This window comes from Volvox carteri, assembly GCF_000143455.1.
Source record: "Volvox carteri f. nagariensis unplaced genomic scaffold VOLCAscaffold_110, whole genome shotgun sequence".
NCBI lineage: Eukaryota > Viridiplantae > Chlorophyta > Chlorophyceae > Chlamydomonadales > Volvocaceae > Volvox > Volvox carteri.
In genome coordinates, this window is record NW_003307653.1 from 53,414 (window position 1) to 78,545 (window position 25,132).

The window sequence follows — 25,132 nt, forward strand, 5'->3', positions numbered from 1 at the left end:
CGGGGTGGGTGGTGGTGTAGAGGGAGGGCTGGGTGGTGGTGTAGAGGGAGGGCTGGGTGGTGGTGTGGAGGGCGGGCTGGGTTGCTGTGGTGGAGAGGGCGGACTGGGTGGTTCTGGGGGGGATTGTGGTGGCAGTGGCAAAGGGCAGGGGCAATTGCAGTACTCCAGTGGGACGTAGCCCCAGCTGGTTGGCGAGTTGGGGCAGACAGGGTCGTTCGGGTCACCCGCCGTCACCCACTTGTCGCTCAACCATATCTCTGCTTCTCCTGTTGGGATATTGTCGGCATTCATTGTCTGCAACAGACCAATTAAGTAGAAGGGGAACGGTTCACAATCTACCTTGCCTGAGAAGTCATCACCGTTCGAAGAATTCAGGGCATAATCGATTGAGAAGCTGCTTCTGTAACCAGAGGGAATAAAATATGAGGATGTGCTGTCTGAAGCTGTTATCTCATACGTACTCAAGGGATTGCAGCCTGGTGTGCCATTGAGCGCTTCTGAAACTCTAAATTCGGGAGTGTACCAAAATAGGGAGACCACGTTAGAGCCGACAGTGTTGTTGTAAAAGAGATCTGCAAAGGTACCAGGAAACTGGCTACCCGCATCAGAATCAAATCCATAGCTGATATCACCGACTGACTGATGCGTACACTACCCGTATCAGACGCACGGAAAGGCACAGGTACATCGGCAGCACTGGTGATCTCTGCTCCCCCGTAAAGGATGTATTCACTATCGCAGGGCAAGTCTGCAACCGGCACCGCCGCAATACCAACAGTGGTGGTGAGCACCAACATCCATAGGATGGCAGTGTTCAGCCCAATGCCAATACTCCTCCTGCGGCGGCGCACTGGGGGTGAAGATGAGGGGATAGTGGTGGCTCCTGGGGAGTCCTTGGGCCCATTGGGCTGTTGTGACAGACGATCAGGGCCAGGTTCACTTGAGGAAATGGAACCTGTGTTCGGATGGCGTCTGGAGCTGGCGACTGTAGCAGAAGCAGGAACCCCTGCCATGCTGTTGCAGTGCTTCCCTTCCTTGCTGCTGTAGATGGCACAGCCACACGTCCAGACAGGTACGTACGTGATGAGGAAGTGCAAGAAGCAAGCCCTGCATTCCATTCATCAATCGGCAACCAGCAGCATGTACTTAGTTTGTGTTCCATGGTTACAATGACGGTCAATGAGGTCATTTAGCACAGTCATCTAGCTATGCATGCCGCATATCCATGAAACGCACTCATCATGTTTCGCTGCACCATCCAGTTCAGGCTGCTGGCCGTCGTAACAACGAACATCTGTAAAACGTTTGATGGTCGACAATGTTCACGTAACAACAACAACCCGGTCAGGGCCCCCGGTGCTCATCCCTTCTCAGGACGAGCCGCCTACAGTAAAACACCCCATCAACCCAACAACAATATCGAAGCCGCACTCTCAGCAGGTGTGAGAAAATAGCTAGTGCGGCGCAGCAGGCCCACACGCTGCTGTGGTGGCTACGTGGGTGAGGTGGGTGCATATGAAGGGGCAGGAACTGCAAATAATAAAGCATGACGTGAATTACACCAACGGCAAGCATGCGCTTGCTAGGTAGCTAGCAGAGCAGCTGCTGCAGTTTCACTCACCGAAAGCCGGACCAGGCCGAACCTCGATGTCTGCAATGCGGAGTGTCTATAGACAATAAACGAATTCACCGATCGGTAATTTTCTGTTGTCGTGACACAACAGATGCCAGCTTCATGCCTTGAAACTGTTACTTAAAAAGCAGTACAAGCATGTAGTTCATGGGGAGGTCGAAAGTCGGCGGAAACCGCCGGCGGGCATACGTACGGTAGCAGCTCCAAGTTCACGATTTTTATTCTCAGCTCCAGAAAATTATGTGTAGGACCATATATGGAATATATCGTTACCTTCCGGCAGAACTTTCAAAGCTATCGGTCGTCTGTTGGGTTTCACCACAGCAGTGGCCGCTGTACGGGGCGTTTCATTTCGGAAAAGGCCATAAGAAAACTACACGCTACGCGTAAGGTCGGCTTGCCCCAAAGAGGAATTGTCTTAGTCTGTAATGGGTGCGTTTGAGGGTGCCGTAGTCTATGTTGTGATGAGATTTTTGATAAATGGTACGCGCACGGTGAGTCGAATGAGGTGCGATTACCGATTGTAAGCTACAAAAAGCAAAGCTCTAGCAATGAGCTAATTAGCTAATTGATGAGTTGTGTTCGTGTAGCAAACTTCCCTCTACCAAACCAAAAGATTGCCCATGTCCGTGTGTGCGTGTGGCCGTGTGGCCGTGTGTGTGTAACGGACCAAACATAACATATCTCGCCCGGCTGAAACGCGTTATTGGTACTATATATCATTCTCTATGGCATGGTATCTCGCCTGTAGCCAACAAAAATGGTATGAGCACAAATGAGCACAAACAACTTTGGCTGCCTCAATTGACCGAGGCCAAAGTCACATCAATGACTCTCGGGCTTAACTTAATCTCAAAAGGTACCGTGTATCTCATATTTGAATTCTTAGATGACGGCGTATGATAACTCGAATTCCCAGGCCCTGAGTGTGTAACGGACCAAACATAATTTTTCACCCGGCTGAAACGCGTTATCGGTACTATATAGCATTCTCTCTTGCAAGGTATCTCGCCTGTAGCCAGCAAAGATCGTATGAGCACAAACAACTTTGGCTGCCTCCATTGACCGAGCTCATGGACACATCAACGCCTCTCGGGATAAATTTCATCTCAAAAGGTCCCGTGTATTTCATATTTGAATTCTGAGATGACAGCGTATGAAAACTTGAACACCCAGCTTGTGTTACAATTTGCCCGCACGGGCATTCCGACTTGCCACCAGCAGGCCGACAAATTTGCTTACATTTCTCTATGAAATACGCAAGCTGCTCGTTTGTACATTTACTTTAGCCAATGCTCGGGGCCTCCGGAGACTTGCGGTGTGCCGCGATGAAGCTCGCAGCTGTGGGGCGGATTGCTGAGGCCGCTGGCGCTTCAAGAATAAACATCACAGACAGCACCGAACTTCACCCAGCTTTCGCTACCAATTTGCCCGCACGGGCATTCCGACTTGCGGTCTGCCGCACTGTCCATGCGGCATGCACCCGGGATGGATGCGATTCGCGTGGAGCCCGCAGGCAGTGCTGACGATTCCGCCGGTGCAAGCTTAGCTCCCACACCATCAGCACTGCTGCAACACAGCACATCTCCCACCGCGTTGACACGACCCATCAATTGTCACACGTGCCGCGCTAGCTACCTGTAGGGGGGGCCCGCCCTTTTTCCGGCTTCGAGGAAGCCGACACCCGACTTGTCGCTAGTGAGCGACATATCGCTCAAAAATGCTACACTGCTCGCCATTGCCTAAGCGGGCTTGAGGAGCGGTTATTAGGATGGTGAACTACTTTCACCATCAAAATCCTTAATACTTTATATGCCAACTTTTGACGGGCGCTCTTGACGGGCGCTCTCTCTCGCCTTTCCAGCCCTGCGTCCCCATCCGCGCATCGCACCACCACCCTACGAAAGGTCTACATACCCTCCTCTCCAACCGCCACCACACGCAGGTGCTACTGACGCTATGCCCGCAACCTCCCCTGCTCTTCCCCCCATTCGCCACCTCTCCTCCAGGGACTGCTTGACGGCGGGACATACAGAGATACATGAGAGAACAGCATTGCACCAGCACCATGAACAGTAAGGGAAGCGACATCAGCAGCAACAAGTCAAGTTGCACCCACACCTCTCGCGCTCTTCCTCCCCCCCTTGGCCCACTCCCCGGCAACACCTCTAGCCATCAACAATGAGGGCCATTCACATCTCGCTGAGGGGCGTATGGGAGGGAGAGGGAGAGGGGCTCCTTGTACCATCATCATCACACCGTTTTGCCACATCTACTGAATCCATCTTCCACATTTTGCTGGTGTTGCTAATCCTGTCCTTCCTCCCCTTCCTCCCCCTCTCGCCCTTCAATAACTCGTGTTGCTATTCCTACTGCTGCTACTGTTGTCGTTGCTGGGGCTGCCGTTGGGGCTCCGGCTTCCATTTTGCCGCCGCCCGACGTGCCGCCTCCCTCGCCTCCCAGTTCACCAGGTGCTCCGGGACCACCGGTACGGCAGGATCTGTGGCAATACCGCAATCTCTGGATCCCCTCAGAATACGAATGTAGCCGTCATCGCCGTAGAACTTGGCCCAGCTGTTGCGGACCTGAAGGGACAACAGAGGGTTGGAGGTTGGCGGTTGGAGGTTGGCGAGGGGCGGTGGGTGCGGGGAGATTGGCGAGGGGAAACCGATTCAAATGAAGCCCGTAGCGGCACATGATGGGGGACGGGGTTTGTACGAATATGTTTATCACGGGGGAGTATCGGTATGTATGTATGTATGTATGTATGTATGTATGTATGTATGTATGTATGTATGTATGTGTTCGTTGAGTTCAAGTTCGCAGGGTCGATTTCGAGGGACACTCATTTCCCGCCATATCACATACATACATACACACATGGTGGCCCCCCCCATCATATGGACGGTGTAGGACGTGATAATATCAACTTGCGAGCTGACCAGGAACTAAGTTGATGCGCCGTTGATCCGCTAGATTTGGTTGGATGCTGGTGGTGAGTTGCCGAACCCAAAGAGTACACTCTGAAGTCGGATGGGGTGAATGGATTAGGGTGCCCCTCTAGCAGGGGAGAGCAGGGAACTGCCCCCAAGGGAAAGGGGGCCGCTGGTGAAGCTTAACCACCCTGTAACGACATACATACATACTCCCAAGGCGCCCTCTCCCCGCATCCCTGCAGCACCACAGCATTACGGCCCACCCCCAGCTCCTCCCCCCCCAACACACAAACGCCAACACGCACCAGCCAATAATCTTTGCCGTCGGCAGTAGTGCCGTACCCGTACAACGTGACGGTGTGATCCAGATCTCGCATCTTATGAGAGCAGGTAGGTTCGTCGTACACTCCTCCCGAATAAAACCGGAAGCTCTCAGGCGCTGCAGGCGTTAGACGGTAGTTGCGGTTGGAAGTGAGGTGGTTGGAAGTGGAAGTAGTTAGGGATGTGGATGTGGCTGTCGTTGCGGGTGGAGTATCATGGACGGCATTAGTGAGGGTACGGGAGGTGCGGTTTGGGGCGGTTGAGGGGGTGTGGTTTGGGGGGTTTCAAATTGACGAGGGATTATTGGTTGGCGGTTAGACGGTCAGATGGCGGTTTACACCCGGTGCATGCTGGGAAGGCGGCTGCCAGCGAGTGGCTCAGGGGCTCTAATTTTTCAATACCTTCATCCGTACATCCCGTACACAGACGTCTTCTTTCATTTCGTTGCTAGCTCGTGCTAAGTGCACCATAACAACGCCGTAGGCGACCTCTCTTTCCCTTAAAGCGACTGTAAACCAATTTCCTACACGCACATCCATCCATCCACACATACATACATACATATATAGGGTTTGGCACTATTGGTGACGCACGACCATTGCCCCCGGGAGATCCCGGGATCGATACCCGTTAGGGTCAAAAGTCCTTCCGATGGTGGAAGGCATTGCGCCCCTAGTTGATGGACGTTGGTGACCTAGGATATAGTTAACCTGCGAGCCGACCAGGAATGGAGTTGGGCCGCCGTCGATCCGGCAGATTCCGTTGGATGCTGGTGGTGGGTGCGGAACCTAAGCGATCCACTGAGAAGTTGACTAGGGTGACTAGATGAGGGTGCCCCGAAATACCGGGGAAGGCAGGGTTTCGCAGGGTAGCTGCCACGGGCGAAGATATACCCCCCTGTTTCACACACCATACATACATACATACATACATACATACATACATACATACATACATACATACACACGTACCCGCATCCACCGACACAGCCACGGGGCCGTACTTCCACACCGCCTCCATAAGCGCCTCCTCGTTGCGACTCTCCACAGCCCAGTAGCCGGAGAACTGGCCCACCATGCTGCGGTTAGCAGACCTGCGGGCCGGGCAAGGCCGGGGAGTTGAGGAGTACGAGCAGGCGTATGCTACATGACGTCAATATGTATAAAACGTGAAAGGTACCACCAGTGCCGAAGATGTCTGAGCGAGCAATGGCGACTGACCGGCCGAAGAGGTGGCATGCAGCCCTCTGATCCAATAGCTATTAGCGGGGGGAGAAGCCCTTTCTGAGTAAACCCCCGCCCCCTCCGCCTCCCCCGGCCCCGCCCCCGGTGGTAAAAACCTAAAACCCAACTTGCTTTACCTTTGCTTACCTGCAGAAGCCGACCTCGCTCCTGTACGAATAGTCCTGCTCCAACGCAATGCCGCCATTCTCAGCTACGTAGCTGCAAGTACGATACAGAAGAAAGTACGGCCATGTACGGCACGGTTCTGTCATAGACGTATCTGACCCGACTCCCGACTCCCGAAGGACACCCGCTCAGTGGCACCCAGGGGGAAGCCCAGCGGGTGCCGCGGGTGCCTCCAGGCGCTGTGGTGTGTTTGGGTGCCTGGTTGCTGACGTGGGCCCGGGGGTGGTGGCAGCCCCATCCGCCCTCCCCACCTGCCGTTGCGTCCCCCTAAACCCGCAACCCCGGTGTGTCACACACGGCGAATACACACACACACACACACACACACACACACACACACACACAGCACACGTACCGCCGCCTACGGAGCTGCTTCTGTATGGCGTCATTCGTGCACCACCATATCCCCGCAACTGCCTGATCGCGGCTCCGAACATCATAAAACACAGATGGCATCCAACCACACGGGCCGCCCGCCCATCCTCCCAGAGTCTCAGCCGATGCCGGCACCGCCGACGTCTTCTGCAGTTGCCGGGGGCCGCTGTTGCACCTCATACAACCTAACCGCAAATAGTCCACCCCGGCAGGACCCTCCCTCCCTGGAGCCGCGTCAAACACAAAACACATCACCCTCACGCCTTCTCCCCCTTCTCCCCTTTCTCTTCGTTTCTCCCCCACACCCCCAAATCTCCCCCCACCCACGCACTTGAACACAGGCTGGTAGTAACCGCCGAAGCAACCGTTGGGACCGTACTCCCAGGCACAATCCACAATCTGAGTGAGCAACAGAAACAGTTGGTACGACAATGTCGTAAGCGGGTAATATTATCACAGCGACAGGGCTCCCGGCACCAATGGCTGAGTTGCTGCAATGCAGCTGCAAAGGGCATGAAGGATTGTGTGTGAATGCCCAGGACAGGACAGACAGACAGACATACAGAGGTTAGGCCCCTTCAAAACAGAAGAGCCTCACGCATCATCAGGGACTTCATTCATCCGCCTCCGTGTGTAGCACAAACCCACACCCCCGCTGGTGCCCCCACCTGCTGTTCGCTGAACGACCTCCTCTGCCCGGTGGCCACGAACCAGGCCCCATCCATAGCTCCCGTGGCGGCGAAAGCCTGAAGGGGAGCAGGGCAGAGTGTTGAGGATGCAGGAGGCGGGTTAAGAGAAGGGGGGAGTCACAATGGCGAGGAGGGCACGGAGAATAGGGAGGATAACGGGGTGAGAGGAAATGCAGGCACAGGAAATACCTGCCCTCCGGAAGGGGGAGGGGAAAGACGAACCACACACGATTGAAGCTGCTGCTGAAGGGGGAGGGGGAAGGGGAGGAGGGATAATCGTCACCCTGCGTGATTTCAACGTAGAATAAGTTAACTGCCCATACCCAGCCCACTAACTATCAGAGGACGACGACAAGGGGAAGACGTCGCACGAACACACACCACCCGCGTCCGGTCATTTGCTGTACGAACGAATGTCCACCAGTACACCGATATGGCCAAACCCCCTCTACATATCTCCCCCTCCCCCTCCCCCTTCCGGATCACACCAGATGCAAACCCACGTAGCAGCTGCCGCACATTCCCTGGTCCTTGACACCAGGGTCAGCTCCCGTACCCCGCCAGTCCACAGAGTACGGCAATTGATGACGTGGAAGACTGGCCCCAAGCCGGCCCACGGGGCGGTACGGACCAGGGCGCTGCGGACCCGGGGTGGAGGCAGGGGGTGGGGGGGCGTCAGAGGGGGCTTTCTTTTAGGGGTGCGGGGTCCAGGGGGGGATACGGAGAATGACGTGGAAGTGCTAAGGCGGTTGAGGTGGTTGAAGTGGTTCAGGTGGATGGGGAGGAGAAAGACAAAGGAATAAATATATTAACAAAAAGGATAGGAAACTTCCTCGTTAAAGGCATCAGCGTCCGTCAGTATGTATGTCGCCAGCCAGGAGCTCACAACCCGCTTTCTGTTTCCCGGGTTCGTCAAATCGTACTTGGGCAGCCAATCGAGCGAAGCACATCACGAATCATAAAATAATTCCGGCTCCGAAACCTAACCCGCTGGCCCACGTACCTCTGAAAGCAGCACCTCTTCCTCCTCCTCCTCGCCTCGACCTCCCCCGCCTCCTCTTGAACCCTCCTCCACCGAGGTAAGCCCCAGAACTCCTTTCCCTCGCTCCTGCCTGTACGACAGGTCGTACTGCTGTACATTGGCTGCTGTTTCCCTTCTCCTGTTTGGCATCATAGCTTGTAGGAACTCATCATGGTGCCAGTCCGCCCAGTGGTTGAGACGCATGGAGAAGCTCCGGTTGGGATTGGCGTTGTGGGCCTGTGCGTGTGTGTATGTATGTATGATGTTGTTACAGGGTGGTATAGCTTCACCAGCGGCCCCCTTTCCCGAGGCAGTTCCCTGCTCTCCCCTGCGAGAGGGGCACCCTAATCCATTCACCCCATCCGACTTCAGAATATGTATGTATGTATGTATGTATGTATATATGTATGTGTGTGCACCAGCATAGAAGGGGGGAATGTGAGGGTGGGTCCGCGGGGACGGGAGAGGAAGGGGCAGCGCGCGGGGGAGCAAGAAGCAGGGGGCCAGGGGCGGGTGACATGGGGGAGAAGAGAAGTCAGTGGGCGGCGGGGGCGGCGGGCACCTGTGCATGCACACGCACACACGCACACACAGAGCCACCATCCCTTCATTTCCGTTACTTGCACCGAGGTAACATGAACATACACGCCATCGTAGCATTGTGTATATCCTCCAGCAACCCGCAAAACACGTGTTCCTGATCCTGATGAGGAAAACAAAGGGCAGGGGCCGCAAAGGGACACGGACCACACAGTGCCAGACGGCATCTACCTGCACGCGCTCAACGACGCTCCGAAACCTCTTCATCCTTGCGTCGTACTCGTCCGCGTCAGCATGTGCCCGGCCATGGGCACGTGACCAGATGTTGTATGCACGATTGTCTGGCACGGATGCAGATCGGACGTGGAGTGGGTGGGTTGATAAACGTGGGCCTCGGGGGCCGCGGGGGGAAACTTACTAGATTGTGGGCGAGAGAAGGGGGGAGCTTGGGGGAGTGCGGGAGTGCATGTGCGGGTTTTGGGGGGTGGACGGTAGAGACGGGGATGGGAAGGCTACGAGCGAGCACTTGTTCCTGGCCCCGACCACGGAGCATGCACGAGGGTCCTAACATGAACCGCTCCAGGGTAGGGCGCGGCGCGGGTGTACATGGGTGGTTTCCCGCGGGTGTGTGGGTGTGTGGATGTGGTTTCATAACACGAGCCGTAAGAAGAAATTAGGGACGGGACGGGTGGTTACAGTCACACATACACACGCACATACACACGCACACGCACACACACACATATGGTAGCAGCTTCCCCGCAGCAAGAAGTTCAACGGTGGGTGGTGGAGGTGGCTGAAATTGCGAAGTTGATAACGAGCTGGAGAACGAGGCCAGAGGTGAGGAGCGAGCTGAATTAGCCGACCCCACGTGTGCGTGTGTATGTATGTAATGCGGCTTGTCAGGCTAAGTCACATCCAACTTAACCCTCGTTCCCCATACACACAGTCACGCACACGCGGCAATAGCCAAACCACAATCCCCTCCATCGTCCTGGCAATAAAACAATTACCACGACTACAAAGGCAACTGAGAAACGTAAAACGACCCCTTTCCCAGGACAGCCGTACATGCCAATACGTCGCCGTACGGTCGTACACTCACGATCGTACGCCCGGATGTCCGGCAGGAGTGCCCCCAGCTGCAGGGCGGCAGGGTGCTGCCGTTGCCCCTTTTTGGCCGTTACCTCATTACATATCGTGGGTACGACAAAGAGGTTGGAAGCGTTGTTAGGCAAGCCGGGCGCGAAATGTGTGAAGTCGTACAGGTACCTGAGATTGCCGGGGAGTGAAAGGGGAGAGTGTGTGAGCGCCTGCTTTAGGTTGCGTTGAGTATTGGGTGTGTGTGTGGGGGGGGGGGGGTCTGGGATGTGGGATGGGGGGGGGATAGGCCCAGTTAGGGCTACCACTCCGTACCGGGAGTTAACGCCGTACCAACCGACGGAAAACTGCATTGGGTAACAATTTGTATAAGTGGATGTGTGTAAATGCATCTTCTAAGCAAGGGCGAATCATCTGCGTTGCTCGTACATCTGGGTGTGTGTGTGTGTGTGTGTGTGTGTTTGTGTGTGTGTTTGTGTCCTCCGGAGAGCAGCCGATGACACGACCCCGCACAGTTACATGACTTCCAATGGGAAGTACGACTGCAGTGCGACCGCACTCTGAAAATATGAAAAAGGCGTACGGAGCTTAACTCGTCAAAGTGAGCATTGGTAAGGTAGTTGATGCCCATCATGTAGAGTCGCAACGGTACGGCATCCGGTGTGACGTAGAAAGTGTACTGCGACACCTTGTCGTACTCCTTGATCTGGCGCTGCCAAATGTCCGCTTGCCGGCCATCAAACTCCACGGAGCCGCCGTACTCCCACCTTGACAAGTCCGGAAGCGGCTGTCGTATATGTCGTACAAACAAATTATAAGAAGGATGAAGATTTCAATTCGTGCTCGATCCCCACCATGGAACTTCCCGCGACCCACGACGTTTTTCGGAGAGCAAAACACGCACATTTCTATTTTTAAACCAATAACAGAGATAATAAAATATGTAAATGATAGCAGCAGCCATGTTTGCAGCAGCTTGAGCACCAGTAGCCATCATCGGCAAGCAGTAGCCACATGCACGGCAGCAACACCGGCTACAGTTTCGGTAGCAGCAGCAACAACAACAGGAGTGGTGGTAATTGGTTGGGTAGATGTGGGAACATCCGCCAATGCCCCCCTTCCGCCCCGCCGCCCATACCCCCCCTCCCCCACCTCACCGACTGAACCTTCCTGCCCTTTTCGCCGTACACATCGCATTGCAAGGTGTTGATGCGCGGGATGATGGTGTAATCTACTCCCTGCGCAGGAATGCCGGCAGTAGCAGGAATAGAGGGCTGTAGAGAAAAAACATTGGGGGGGGTATTGGGGGACCGAATGTGAACGAGCCCTACCCCCACGCAACACCCCCAACATACACACACACACAGGGTAAAGACGGGGTAGGTGGAACAGCTAGATGGGTACGTAGGTAGGTAGGTAGGACAGGCAAGGAAACAGCTGGCCGCACTGCGCACATCCAAAACTGGATCCGTAAGCATTCCGTGTCGTCTCGCAATCCACATTCCGTTTCCTTCGCCTGAACCCTTCAGACCCCCCCCGCTACCAGCGCATATTCCTGAAGAGGAAGGGCACGTCGTTCCTGGAATTTAGACACCCGCGTATTTTATCCTCGCAACCCCACCCGTTCCATCATCCACCCCTCCGCCGCTGCCCTGCTTAACCAGCCTCCCCCTCCCTCCCTCGACCCCTTCCCATACCCCCCCGTTTCCCACCCCTACAGCTACCCCTCCCCACGCTCCCCATTGCCCCTGCCGTGCTTCGACACGCGCTGCAGTTACGGATTTCCCGCTCTTTCTCGACCTCCTGGAAATATATTGCGTGACCTCCTTGCCGCTCGCCAGTTATCCCTCCCCCCCTCACTTCTCCCCCACTGCGGTAGGCTTCCCACATATCATCGCCAGCTCAGTCTGTCCAGTTCAGTGAGGCTGTTGTCTCATTGCGGGTTTGCTTGCAGCTACCCCATCTACCACACCTGGCCCCTCTTCCTGCCATCCATATCCCTGATACCCCTCATGTGCATTTCGTTGAAATCATCCATCACCTCAGCGACCCTCCCGTCACCGCGCCGCACGTACTCCCCACTTTAAGTGGGCCGTCGCCATCGTCATCGTCGTCCGGGCGCACCCTCCCCTGCCCCCTCCCCTGCCCCGGAGGACAAGAGAGGGCTCGCGCCGTTCGGCCTTCTCAACGCCGCCCTCTTCCCCGCGAGAGCGGTTAGCCGTAGTCTACCCTACGGGCAAATTCCCTGGCCGCAAAACTGCAATAGCGATACCTCACTGACCCCCAATACCGTCCCCAAAGCCCAAACAGATCCGTACAGACGACAAATTACGTCGCCCCAGTCCCACCTCCACAGACACGCATGAGTCTTCTCCGTCGTACGCCTCCACGCGCCGCAGGTTTTTAGGACCGTCGTACCAAACTGAAACTGGATAGCTATATGCGACCGTGCACAGACGGGTTGTGCGGCGATGGGGAAGGGTAGCGGCGGCAGCGGCGCGAAACAGCTTTCGGAAGGCGGTTGTGAGGCGAAGGCATCAAGGATTGATTAAGCTACCAGCGGCCCAGAAATACAACGAGGTGGAAGTGGATCCCTGAGGGTGCTTGCATGGCATGTAACGTTGCTTGCACAGTGGTGGTTACATCGCATGTGGCACAGCACAGCTTCCACTGCAAGACACAGCACGCCACAATACCGCAAGCACAGCACCAATTTAATTGCAGCACCACAACACCAATCGCGTCCGGAGCGGCTAAAGCTGCAGTGGTGGAGAAGATGGCACAGGCGTGCAGTTCCGGGTGCTGTGCGGACGAACAAATGTCGGTGTCGCACGGTGCAGGAATCCTCAGGGATGCGTGCAGAGAAAGACTTGGGGTTTGTGTGCATTTGCGTGTAAAACAACGGTACGGTGATGGCACGGACGCAAACCGGAGTTAAGGGCGAACCGGGCAAGGTTTGTAGCGGGATGGAGGAATGACAATGACTTTACGGGATTGAGGATTGGCAATGACTTTACGAATGACGCACCACGATACCTGAGGCCCTTTGGCTGGGTGAGGTAGAAGTGAGGCATTGAGAACGTGTACTTGAGCGAGAAGACATCTGGAAATATCGGAGACCTGGGCGTAGCTGTCGTGGCGGCATTCGTGCTGCAAGTGGCTAACCACAACAGCAATCCTGCCGCCGCTGCAAAGCCACCGCTAGAGTACATGTCACGGACTCGCATGTTTCAGGGCAGGCAGCGAAGCAGTTAATGAAACAGTGCGTACACGTCCATCGAGATGTGGCAAACTACGCGCGCATATCGCTATCTAGTATGTTGACCAGCATAAACCATCGCTTGCAAAATAAATCCATTAAGAAGTGTACCCTGTAATGTGACTCGTTTGAATATTTACAGTTACGGCCTGTACCGAACCACGACCTGACCAACTGCCTCAATCGAGATGGCAAGCAAAACTTGACCTAGATCCCTGGCTTGACTACCGTTACAAAACTCGAAGTCAAAGGAGTGCTTGCATAAGCGCACGTCGCAACACGTGACACAATTCTACGACTATCGCATCCCCAGGGGTCAGCCGACCCAAGTCTAAGGTAGACACTGGTCGTATCATATTCAGAAACAGAAGACACAAGAGGCATAAGCATATTCCATAAGTGCTTAGGGCACGGTATTGTGATGGTGCGTGCCGAGTTTTCGGATAGGTTCAAGGAGAACGTTAAGGGCTTTGGCAGCTCCATATCCCTTGACCGCACGCACTTCAGTCCTAGGCCCAGCAGGGCTATTGCGTGGTAGGAATATGGCTGTCCTATTAAGGTGATGATATGCGTTACATAGTTCTTGTGCACGCGAACTTCGAAGAGCACAAACGGCAAGCCTTTTGATGTGCAGGAGACCTGGCGTTATTAGACTCCATCAGGTAATATAAATCTCTTATTATTGTTCTATCTGGCAGGACTGCATTTGCCAAGAAATTCTGGGAAAGTCTGTGCTCGCCTCATAGGGCACGATATCGGAGGGCCCAGCTGGTGAAGTCATACTTCGTAAATGACTGGAAAGATTCTATGTTAAGTGGGGGACGAACAGGCTGCTTCACCGCTCGGCGCAAGTTGCCATTCAAACTTTTCATGGGCCAAACGTGTAAACATGCCTGCCAGGAAGATCATGTAACATTATGGAGTATGTGAAATACATAATATGGGTTTCCTTGGGCGATTGAAGCCTACGGTTCGTTAGACGTTCGTGCCTGTTACGGCACAAGAAGGGATGTAACCAGGTTAATAGATGTCGCCGCTGACTTGTATACATATATTCTTGTGAACACATATAAGTGTCTAAGCTATTCGTTGGAGTCTGGCTGCAAAGCTCCGTATAGTCTACGTATAGGTTGCAAATCGTGGACTTTTCGGAGAGGAGTAGCCATGAACATCTGTAAGCCTGGATGACCCACATGTTTAACACGACATGTCAAGGAACTCAGATTAATATTGGCTGCTTGTTTGCAGCGACTCTTCGGCCCTTTGAAACTCCTCTGTCAACATCGCTCTCTCCCCGGCGCCGGGAATACTCGCCCTCAAGGCCAGGCACGACGGGTGCGCTTGTCCTTATGTTTCTACTGGCTTTACAGCGGATGCTGCCTCTGGCATTGAGGGAGTCTCTGACTGTCGATCGTTTTCCTTCAGGCCCAAGTGCCAAGCTCGAACATGTCACGGAGAGGTTTGCAGGCCTGTGGAGTGACCTTGAACAGGAGAAACAGGTTTGCAGCTGGATACATGGGAAAGTGCTCTGCCGCACTTCATTGATTTAGCTCAACCTGTTTTCCCGGTTGCAGAACAAGCGGATGCAGGAGTCAACTCGCTTTAGCCTCCTTCAGGAGTCCCTACAACGAATCGAGAAAAGCGTCGAGGTTAGTTGGCCTGGCGTGTACGACAGTGGTTGCGCAGCCCCTCCCGCTGACAGTGTTGTCTTCTCGCAGGCGGAGGTGAAGCGGCGAGCTGAGTCAGACAAGCAGCTGCAGTCGCACTTCGAGGCAGAGATTAAGACGCTCCAGGAGCGGCAGGTGCAGCAGTTCCAGGATTTGCAGCTAGCACTGAAGTCAGCCGTTGAGAATCTCAATCAGCGCATTTCAGACTTGCACTCTCTCGTCCGGTGCGTTTCAAATTTATGGGTGTTCGGGCATAAACCTCCAGCCTTTTTGTGTGGCTGTGGGCAGGTGGGAGTGGTAGTGGATGATTCACTAAGGTGGCAATGAGACGCGGATATGATGGCATATGCCCTATCCACCCCAGCAAGCTGCTGGCTGATAGACAACCAGCTTCTGCATAGGACTGTTTAACCTTTCCAGAGCTTAGTTTAGAGGTTAGTTTCCACACAAACCTCCTGGTTTGTGAAGGGCTGTCATATGCCGCCGTTGTTTGCTGGCTGCGGTTATTGTTGCTGTGTAGGGAGGAGCGCGATTCACGGCGCAGTGACATTGAGCACCTGGCGACCAACCTGGTCGGGAAGGTTAACGAGTGCGTGGCGGCGATCGACGAAGGTACGCAGGGACTTATGAGTTTTCAGGGCACCCATCATTATGCATTGCACCGAAAGGATCTTCATGGCAAGCGACACCCAAGACTGTTGATACCTGGACGAGTGGCGCGGTTCCTGTGCAAGCCAGACCGCAGAAAAAGCGATCCGGTACCTGGGTTGGGGTTTAGTTGAACATGGGTTGCTCGGCAAGTCCTCAATTCTGTTATTTTGCCCTTGGACCTGGGTATGGACGGGCTAGTCAGTCAGCACGAACCCAAATTCAAATGATTGTAGGGCTGTTGTGGAGACGAATTGCATTGCATTACTACGCAATTAATTGTAGCAGTTGCCGCCATGTTAGTGCGATAACTCTTTTACTGAAGAGCCCTTGGCAGCTCCATGCCCAGCCCTGAAGTCAGAACAGGCGGCGTACGATTTGGAGGTATGTCATGAAAGTATAGGGCTAGTTGTGTTTGCCAATATCAAACATGCTATACTTGTTGTTGGCGTCGCCTTTGTCAAATGCAAGCATGCACCTTGGCCGTGCCCTGGCATTTGTTCGTACCCCTGTGTGCAGAGCGCAACGGCCGGGTGCAGGAGCAGACCGTGGCTATGAAGCGGGTCGGCGAGGACCTGATGCTGCTGTCACAACGGCTCGACATTGAGAAGACGACTCGGTACGTTCGATAGTCGGGCTGTTTACCAACCCACGTTGATTTCAAGTTGGCCCCAGGTTTGTTCTTAAATGATGGAAACCTATGGAAACCGTATGGAGGGAAGACGCTGTGGAACGGGAGGTCTGAGGATGGGTGAGCAGCGATAGGTTGACGGTGCAAGAAGAGGTGCCTGTGAGCATCCATCCACGAAATGGGTTGTCCATGTATGATCTCTCTGGGTCGCCTCAAACCTGGTTTGTCAAAGTAAACTAGACAAACAAGTACTATGTAGTCTGGATCCTAGGGGCCGATCACCTGTGGGGCTCCCGCAAGTTTCGCCGCAATGGTCGAATCCAAATGCAGCACAAGGACATCTTGTCCGCGTGTGACACCCGAAACAGGTCCGGGGACATTTAGAGATACGAACCCGGTACACCCAAATGCTTCGCCCATGGGGGACTCTAATTCATAGTCCTTGTCTGCACACTTCATGTCGCATTCATAAGTTTTAGAGGCGCATGATTGGCCTTGGACACGTGTCATGTGGCAGCCGGAATAGCGAGAGGCTTGCAGTCATGGAAGATGGCTACATGTCCCTGAGGCCTTGGTTCTCCTTGCGGCTATGGTTTATTTCATGGTGAACCTGTGAACATGCAGTCGTGAGGTCTGCTGCAGATAGTTTTTGTGAACGAATTCGTACGATGTCGTCGTCCTCTCCCTCCAGTTTCCTCTGTTTCCTCTCGCCGGCGAGGCGCTCCTTCCTGCACACCTAAAATGCACATACGCATGCACGCACAGGGAGACGGAGCTCTCTGCTCTGCGCTCCGAGGTGCACGATGCAATCGGCAACCGCAACCTCACCGACGATCAGTTCAAGGTGCGCGTCCTTGTGCATGTGTATTGGTGATGTGCGCATGTTCCGGGGTGGGCTTTGGCACCGCCGAATTGCGGCTGTATGTGTTTGGCAACTTCAGTCACAAGAAGAATATAAGGACGATGGCCGCAAAGGAAGAGATGTGCGCACTAGCGGACGCGATAATGAAAGGTCGAGCATTTGCCTTGTAAAGTTGAGATGATTGTTTTGGTTTTGTAGTATAGAGTCGGCACAGGCACATGCCTCATTCTCATTTGTAGGTCGTACTTTCTTTGCGTGAATGTGCACGGCAGGGTGCAGTGCTCGACGAGATCGCCGGGCTTAAAGCGGCGCTCGCGCTGGAGCGGGAGGAGCGCATTGCTGAAGACGACGAAATTGTTCAGGTGAGGTCGGGGTCCGGAAGGGCGGGCACAATTAATGAATGAAACGTTATAAAGCGATAAGATGGTTGTTATTGACGCAGTGACATCTGTAAGGATTCTTGTTACTGACCGCATTGCCATCCCAGGCTGTAAAATTTGCGGCTTAGGTAGCTACGCCCCAAAACCCCGGCGCTGGGCGAAGCAACTTCTGTTGTTATGTGAGCGGGGGTGCATGCATTTACGCCACTACTGCGGGTATACGTGCATAAATTAGGTTGTTGTGGTCCTGAACCCAGTTTATGGCACAGGGAATATGGCCCTTACCAAACGTGTTCGGGGTGGTTGAGTTTCGCTTGGAGATAGACGAAGCATGCTTCCTGTCAGCAAGGGTATTTCAGTGTTTAGGATCTCGTGGTTACGCGACCCATCAAGATGACACATTTGGCCATGGGTCTCACGTAAACAAGTTTTTTTGCACTGGCAGGCCGTCAACGACTACACGAAGGCGCTGCAAGAAGGACTGAAACTTGTCAGCACATGAGTGAGGGCTTTGTGTGGGCGTGGAAGGCAGAGCACAGCGGCCTTGCCGACCCAGGACGGACCCGTAGGACCTTGCAATGCATCAACCTGCATGGGCCCTGGTATAGCGTCACCGCTCGGAACGAGCTCAGCACTGCACTAGCATGATAGTAACTTGCCCGCAGCTGTGACGTTGCAACGAATCTGCTCTGTTGACTATTAGCAGTCTCGTCTTGAGTGACCTCGAGTACGTACGAGCGAGCGTGCATGTGCGCGAAAACTTGAACTCTACTCGATTTGGGGTGGCGGCACTCGCCGGAGCCTATGTGGCTCATGAGGTGCGTCTGCGTATTGACTGAACTCCTTAGACTGTCCTTCGGAGGTGTGATGTTCCTGTTCCAATGACTTCATGACATTCTTGACATCTCTGCCTTCGGCCTCATTGATTTTCACTAGCTGGAAATGGAAGGGCTGGTCCTGTGCCAAGGCACTTGAAACTCTCATGTGATGCACAGAAACTTTCATCTTTGTGTTGTGTGTGTGTGTGTGTGTGTTACACCTTATGTAGCGTAAGTTACCCTCCAAAGGTGCAACGGGACCATACGAGCCGGGGGCCCAAGGGTCAGCCGAAGGCTGTCCGAAATCATGCAAAATCCGACAAGGCTACACTTTTTTGCCATCTCGACTTGATGTGGGATCTTCCTTGAACATGTGTGACTCAAATCTTATTTCTATGTTTATGTTTGAAACCGCGTGGGTTCAATGAATGAGGCACCGTGCAATGGACCCGAATGGATCAGCGATGCCGCTACATCCGACATTGCCTCACCTGCCTATCTACCTAAGTACGGACTTGTGTAGCGGCGCAACCTTGCACGACCTGGCGTTTGGGTAAATGGGCACTTGCCCAAATCGTCCATTTGATTCTCAGGGTTTCCCGTGTATACGAAATGTTGCAAGGTGTCGGCACTGCGTGGCGCTAGGGTGGAGGTATCGGCTCTTGCCTCTGCTTTACACGACCTGTCTGTCATACACGGGATCCTTTGGTGTCATTCCGATCAAGGCCCGTCAGCTTTCCCATGTTGTCCTCTTTGCGCGAAAGGGTATCATGTTCCTTGCCCATTTTCGTGCTGGGCTGTTCCTGCTCTTGCATCTTGCTAATCCGTGAGCAACTCAATAGGGCTGGTAGGCTTCCGGGTTGGGCTGAATGCCGCAGTGAGCTATACAACCCAGTGTACCGGCATGCGTGTGGCCTCTTCTCAAGTATATGTAAATTTCCAGTCCTACAGAAGGAAGCAGTTAGCAAGCTGAGTACCCGGTGACTCTCGTGCCCGCTAGGGTTTAGACTTGATAGAACAGCCAGGCCAACCTGAGGTCTAAACCTCATAGAACAGCCAGGCCCACCAGGGTGTCCTTGGCAATGTAAGGTGGCTGTGAGGTAGAGGGGATCTGCACCTAAATTGAATGAGCCCAACAGTCTCCAGACACGTCCAGCCAGGTAAGTTCCGAGCTTCCGCCTCGCGACACTTCACACCAAGGATGCCCGGCCGGCTGCGCGGATGCGCGACGGCTATCTTGTCGAATGAAACTTGCAAAACAGTGAACTTGTAATGGTGGCACTGGCCCTTTAGGAATGATGCTCGCTCTTTCGGCGATATGCTAGCCGCGGCGGGACAGCGAGCGGCCGTTGATTCTCCTGCTGTGGTATCACTACCCCCGTTGTCCTGTTACTGCAGCATGACGTATCCTTCTAATGCTTTGCTCTTATGCCATCCTGACAATATTCCTTATTAGGCGAGAGCTTCCTTTGGACACAGCTGTTTATGCAGGAAAACCGAGTTGCAACTGATGCGTATTGTATTCGGACGCACACCTACTTTTTGCGTTTTGCGGACGCTACCCCATACAAAATAGAAAAACAGGCCCCAGAAAGATATTCAATTTGTAGCTAAACGTTGCTGTGGATGAAAGGAAGTGCTCAAGCGCCCGTCATGTACGGAATGTACCGATTATGATATTAAGCCCCATTGCCCATATATCTGAGGTCATAACATCATTATTGCACTTGACAAGTACGACCAAGGCCGTTCCCATAGCGTAAAGCATGCGCAGCGTTTTATCGTTCATGTTGCTTGCGCTGTTGTGCAGTAAGCTCACACCTTTAGCGCAAGGACAGGCAGGCAGGGTTGCAAAAGCAGAGTTTATCAGTTGCCCTGGCTGACGATTGAACCACCTGCCCGAGGTCAGCCTCGTGCGGAGTAATAAATGCCGCTGTTGTCTTGCCATAATAGCTAGGATTGCCGACCATAACGTGATGAGCTGCAGGTTAAGAGGTTTCTGAAAGGCGATATCGAGCAAGGTGCCTACGAAAACGTCGCCGTAAACTTGTAAGTGACAGGGTTGTTAGACCTGGAGCACAAGCCTTCGGAGCTCTCAGGAAATAATCGTTTGCTATTGCAGCATTCCGGGCAGGATTCCAGAGCTGGTACTCTACGATTCAAATAATGTTGAGGTAAGGCACGCCGGCATGCGCACAGCAGGTGCGGATTGCGTAGATGCTGAAGGTTCTGCTTTGACACAGGTTGAGCGGATGTTCGTCGACAAGCTCAAGTATGATGAGCTCCACACACTTATCCAAACCAAAGGCTTTCATCGGAAAGTTCTCGGTACGCGTGTGCGACAACAGGATGCATGGGGGATGACTCGATGAGCTATGCTGGATTGGCCCCCTGATCTTGACAGCTGCAGTCCCAGAACTCCCCCATCCTTTACGCCCCATGCGTCTCCCGTTCTGCCTTCTCTACATGCCATACGTCCCCCACAGCCCTACTCTCCATCTCCCTACGCCTTGTCACTGAGGAACTTAGGACTACACATGGTTTGGTGTTTGCAGGTGCCACAGCTGTCCGCTTGCGTACCTTCCGGAGGGTATTGTGGTGGCTGGTTTGAGCTTTCCTTTTATTAGCCTTTAAGGCCACACAGTCCATTGTGACGCGCGGTGAGATGTCCGAGATTCAGAGGCTTTAGCCGAAGTGTATTGGCTGTAAAGAAAAAAGGCCCAATTGTGCTGAACCGTGGCACGGCGTACACTGGCCGGATCATCAGGATTAGGTAGGGAAGCTGTAGGAACCATCTGGCATCCTGCATAATGTTTCTATCACTAACTGGACAAGTTTTGCCATCAATCGTCTGCGAGCCGGTGTGGCCATATAGGATGGCCAGCATGTGGGGGTTCGCACCCTATCCATGTTGCCACGGTGCCTGCATTCCTTTCAATACGCATCTGCACCACACCCAGCTTTGTGCTATCAATTACCGCCTGTCTTCCCACCCTCTGCTCTCGCAACTAATTAATACTAATGAATACTCATTTTAAATACATAAACACCAGATCAGACTAACCATAACGGTATTGCCATGTTGCCGGTTTTCTCACTGGGGTGCCTCCTGCCTGCCAAAAAAAACATGCCTGTTCGGTTCTGCCTGCTGTCCTCACCGCCAACCCGCGTAACAGTAAAGCTCGTGCTGCAAGCCCATCATGACGGCCGGTGAGCCCCAACCGAATTTCGTGGACCCGAGCCTGATATAAGCGCTGCATTGTTTGGGCAGGAGCTTGAGTGTGTGTAAACATGGATTGTCATCGCAGCAGGCAGATTACACACGGCGATGAATAGGTTATTGCGTGACGAGCTATGTGCGTCGCAGAGAAGACATGGTAAAGGAGGCCATAGCACCTGGGAGCTTGGACGTGGGTTTGCCGTGCGTTGCCATTCCCCGAGCAGCTTGATGATCGTCTGGTAGCGAGATGCAACTATTGGAGGAAGAGCCGTTGCGGCTTTATTGAATGCTACGTGAATAGACGTGCGCACATGATGTATGTGAGGGACGCATTTAAGTTTGTCACGCTTTTGTAGTGAACCTATGGCGAGTGCATGCGTGTGCATGCATTACTCAAACGAACAGTACACATGCATATGCTGGTACAGTACGGCACACACATAGAGCAACCTATGCTGTGCAACAGCATTTAGAGAATACTTTTTGTCGGCCAGTGAGATCGTCAAGACATAAAAGACCTAAAGCTGTCAGTCAACACCCTCGGCAGGTTGCAATGCAGATGCAATGAAAGGGACGGTCTTTAGCACGCTTAGCGACCGAAGAAGTAATAACTCAGTAGAGCCTGATTTTGTGCCTGGAAAAGATTCTCAGTCGGGCTTAGGTAAACTCCAGCGGCGTGATGTGGATGAATCGGATCACCCACTGCCAATGGTTGCGGAAGGTTATGTGGCAATCCTGGGACGGATCCCTTCAAAGAGGGAGTGAAGTAGCTGCCGTACAACACAGTGTACGCAAAAAACGATACTTATGCGCTAAAGTATTTTGCCAGCACGCTCTTTTCGGTGTCCAGGTACTACCATGCATTAATAGGAAATCGGACATGTGCGTCAGGGTTTACTGCACACCTTTCCAGCTCATTCTTGAGCGCAACAACACAGCTGAACAATGTCACGCCAAAACATCTGGAGCGCACACATTACGTGCCACGACCGAGTTAGTCGCTATCCGCAGGTGGTTAAGCCAACCGAAGGTAGTTAGGCGAACCGCGTACTGATTTAGTTGAGACTTTGGGTGTTGCCTGACTAGCGTATAAGGCGCTTTCCGTTGTGGTTTGAGGATGTTAGGTTGTCGTTCATCTGTCGTTAGTCGGATGAGCGTTACGTATCCAGGATAGGGCCTCGTGTGATAAGGCCCGGCGCGGATCAGTCGGTACTTCGCCGTGCGAAGAGGCCAAACATTTGTCGTTTGGCTCTCGAAGCAACTCTTCGTGAGCGTACAGACCATCAATTATTACGGATAATATATTCACAGGAGGGTTGATAGGCCTGTTTTATGTAAGAAGACTGTGATCCTACCCTACCTCGAGACGCGCATCAGAGCAGGATTGACAGAGAGTATATACACAGCATTCCATAAGGCCCGCCCTTAGTGCTTATACCTCTAGGCTCGACAGGGATCCGTTCCCAGCCCGTCCTCGCCTACCGCGATCGCGCTCATCAAGTTAACGAAGCTGGAGTGAGCCAGCCGAGTCAAGCCGGAGCTTTGAGGAAAGCTTCTATTGTATAATCATCATTTACCCACAGCCAAACGACAAAGTGATCCATCCGCATTTCTTATGTCTGTTAGCACGTCATATGGCGTAACAACAAACCCAAATGGTTGTATCACGTCTACAGAATATGCACCGATTGGTGGATGTCAGAATCCCATGATCCAATTACCTCTCCTCCAGGGCTCGTATCCGGGGTTGGAACTTCCCGCTGCCCTACATATATGTAGGCAGTATATACTGCCGGGCTGTCAATCGACGCGTCCGTTTGGTTTGGGGTAGCTATCTTCCATGGCCTCACAACGCAGGGTTTGCGGGAGGAACATACCGTCTACACATTGTCCACAGCAGCGTTGTGTTTCCTCACGATCCCCTGCTGTGCTGTGGAAATGAAAGGTTTGGGGGATTTTCCAAGGGTGCAGGGTTGTCTTACAGGTCTCACGTGTCGCCAGTGTTGGTAAAGCAGCAAGGTTTGCACCGTCGTTCATCATTACACCTGATAAGCTTGCAGCTTTTACCGCATCAGAACATTTTGGAGCTGCTGAAACATTACCAAACAAAATTGCAAATTGCTGCGATTTTGACGGGGAGGGCTTACGTTCCCCGTGTGAGGCCTTGCGCCGTTCGTTTTGGGGTCCCCTTTCCATGACTTTCACGTGCACGGGGACCCATCCGTAGCTCCAAAACTGCCTTGGATAGTTTCTCATATGTGTCAGGCTTCTGCCCAAGTACGTCCCACTCCCATTAAAACAGTCACCATATTTATCCTTACCCCTGAACTTAGTGCTTGTGGCATCAGCATGACGACCGGTGCATGGGTGGCGATTGACAAGCTCACACCGGGGGAGGGGCCATCATGTATGATATTTACAAGTAGCGACCAAAGTGAAATAATAAACAGACGCCCTAGCGAAGCAAGAGCGACGCTAATATCAATGTATACATTTAATAGAGCCAAAGCACAGCCTTATAGCTGATCACCACTACATATCACAATCTTCAACGTGGCTGCTGTAGGAAGAGGTTTAGGATGCATGCGGGGGGTTAATGGAGATACCAAGAAGAAGCGTCACGAAGCTACGAAATAAACCTCAGCTCCTCAGCGCGCCAAGCAAACCATCATAAGTTGTTGCTGACAACACCGATTGTACGCCGCATCTAGCTACCCATGCATACATGCAAACCGGACAGGTAGAGAACTATTATTGTTGCGTATTATGTACATATTAACTATAGGTTTTCTGAATGAAACGAAAGAAAACCAAGGTGTTTTGTGTATTTGCCGAGAGTGTACTCGGTTGGATGTCGTTGCAGAGGGTTGCAAAAACGGTCTAATCCCCCAATCCCGGGGGGTGGTAGTGGTCAGCCATCCCCCCATCCTGGCTGGGGTGACCGACTCCCATCTCACATCTTAGGGGCCCGGTGCTAATCCCATCCCTTGAGACAGGTTTCCCATCCTGCCAGCCTGGGTCCCATCCCCAATCCTATGGCCAGGGTTTCCAATCCCATCCTGCAGCTGTGTTCCCCCAATCCTCATCCTGCCAGCCAGGGTCCCTTCCCAATCCCTTCGACCAGGGCCATCCCCATCCTGCAGCTGTGTTCAGATCCGAAAGCTGTCAGCCAGGGTCCCATCCCCATCCCTTGCCAGCTACAAACCTACTCCTTACGTTTACACAGGTGCTGTAATATCGGCTTTCTCTTTAGGCGTAAATCAGGGGAATGACCAGGGTTATTTTCTATTTCCGCGAGATATTTTTCTCTTGCTCTATGGCTTATTTCCTCTAGCGTCAAATTCCGCCCGGCTGTGTTCGTTCCGAAGCAGACTGAAGCGACAAACGCTCGTTGAAGCGGATCTCGACTGAGGAAGAACTCGCATCACAGAGGTCTACATATCTAATTGCACACTGGCTGCTATTGCAAATCGCGCGTCCTAAGGGGGGAAGGACTGTTATGTTCGAAGGACGGCCACAGCAACAAATTATAATGCTGTGGTTAGAATGGCAGAACGTACAAGGGTGTTCTGTCAAAATGTCCATGGCTGGGAACGTGCACCATTGGTTCAGGTTCATAGCG

General features: G+C 53.2%; 4 protein-coding genes across 4 annotated transcripts in view; 3 read left to right on the top strand and 1 right to left on the bottom strand.

Moving 5' to 3' along the window:
- The window catches only part of VOLCADRAFT_100246 (uncharacterized protein), a gene marked incomplete at both ends in the record, with an annotated part of 3,449 nt that extends 1,995 nt beyond the window's left edge, over window positions 1-1,454 (top strand). Inside the window, 3 exons of the mRNA XM_002958870.1 lie at window positions 742-783; window positions 1,048-1,072; window positions 1,375-1,454. Of these exons, the coding sequence (XP_002958916.1) occupies window positions 742-783; window positions 1,048-1,072; window positions 1,375-1,454 (147 nt within the window). The remainder of the gene's footprint in view (window positions 1-741; window positions 784-1,047; window positions 1,073-1,374) is intronic.
- A 2,557-nt stretch (window positions 1,455-4,011) lies between these two features.
- VOLCADRAFT_100247 (uncharacterized protein) lies at window positions 4,012-13,252 on the bottom strand (the record flags this gene model as incomplete). The annotated part of the gene is made up of 16 exons (XM_002958884.1): window positions 4,012-4,218; window positions 4,875-5,008; window positions 5,862-5,983; window positions 6,261-6,332; window positions 7,006-7,073; window positions 7,343-7,420; window positions 7,867-8,001; window positions 8,367-8,621; window positions 9,156-9,265; window positions 10,030-10,196; window positions 10,363-10,456; window positions 10,539-10,792; window positions 11,178-11,263; window positions 12,374-12,461; window positions 12,583-12,784; window positions 13,054-13,252. 16 exons carry the CDS (start codon window positions 13,250-13,252, stop codon window positions 4,012-4,014), a joined length of 2,271 nt encoding a protein of 756 aa, XP_002958930.1.
- Window positions 13,253-14,348: 1,096 nt separating this feature from the next.
- Window positions 14,349-17,974, top strand: SFA (SF-assemblin; the record flags this gene model as incomplete). Its single annotated transcript, XM_002958871.1, has 10 exons — window positions 14,349-14,458; window positions 14,533-14,619; window positions 14,710-14,783; window positions 14,859-14,933; window positions 15,003-15,175; window positions 15,472-15,563; window positions 16,119-16,218; window positions 16,996-17,074; window positions 17,365-17,454; window positions 17,918-17,974. Exons 1-10 carry the CDS (start codon window positions 14,449-14,451, stop codon window positions 17,972-17,974), a joined length of 837 nt encoding a protein of 278 aa, XP_002958917.1. The 5' UTR covers window positions 14,349-14,448.
- A 2,042-nt stretch (window positions 17,975-20,016) lies between these two features.
- On the top strand, window positions 20,017-21,879 carry VOLCADRAFT_127158 (Selenoprotein M2). Its single transcript, XM_002958872.1, has 6 exons — window positions 20,017-20,194; window positions 20,278-20,339; window positions 20,413-20,464; window positions 20,534-20,618; window positions 20,846-20,950; window positions 21,467-21,879. Exons 1-5 carry the CDS (start codon window positions 20,057-20,059, stop codon window positions 20,899-20,901), a joined length of 393 nt encoding a protein of 130 aa, XP_002958918.1. The 5' UTR covers window positions 20,017-20,056; the 3' UTR covers window positions 20,902-20,950; window positions 21,467-21,879.
- Window positions 21,880-25,132: the final 3,253 nt, after the last annotated feature.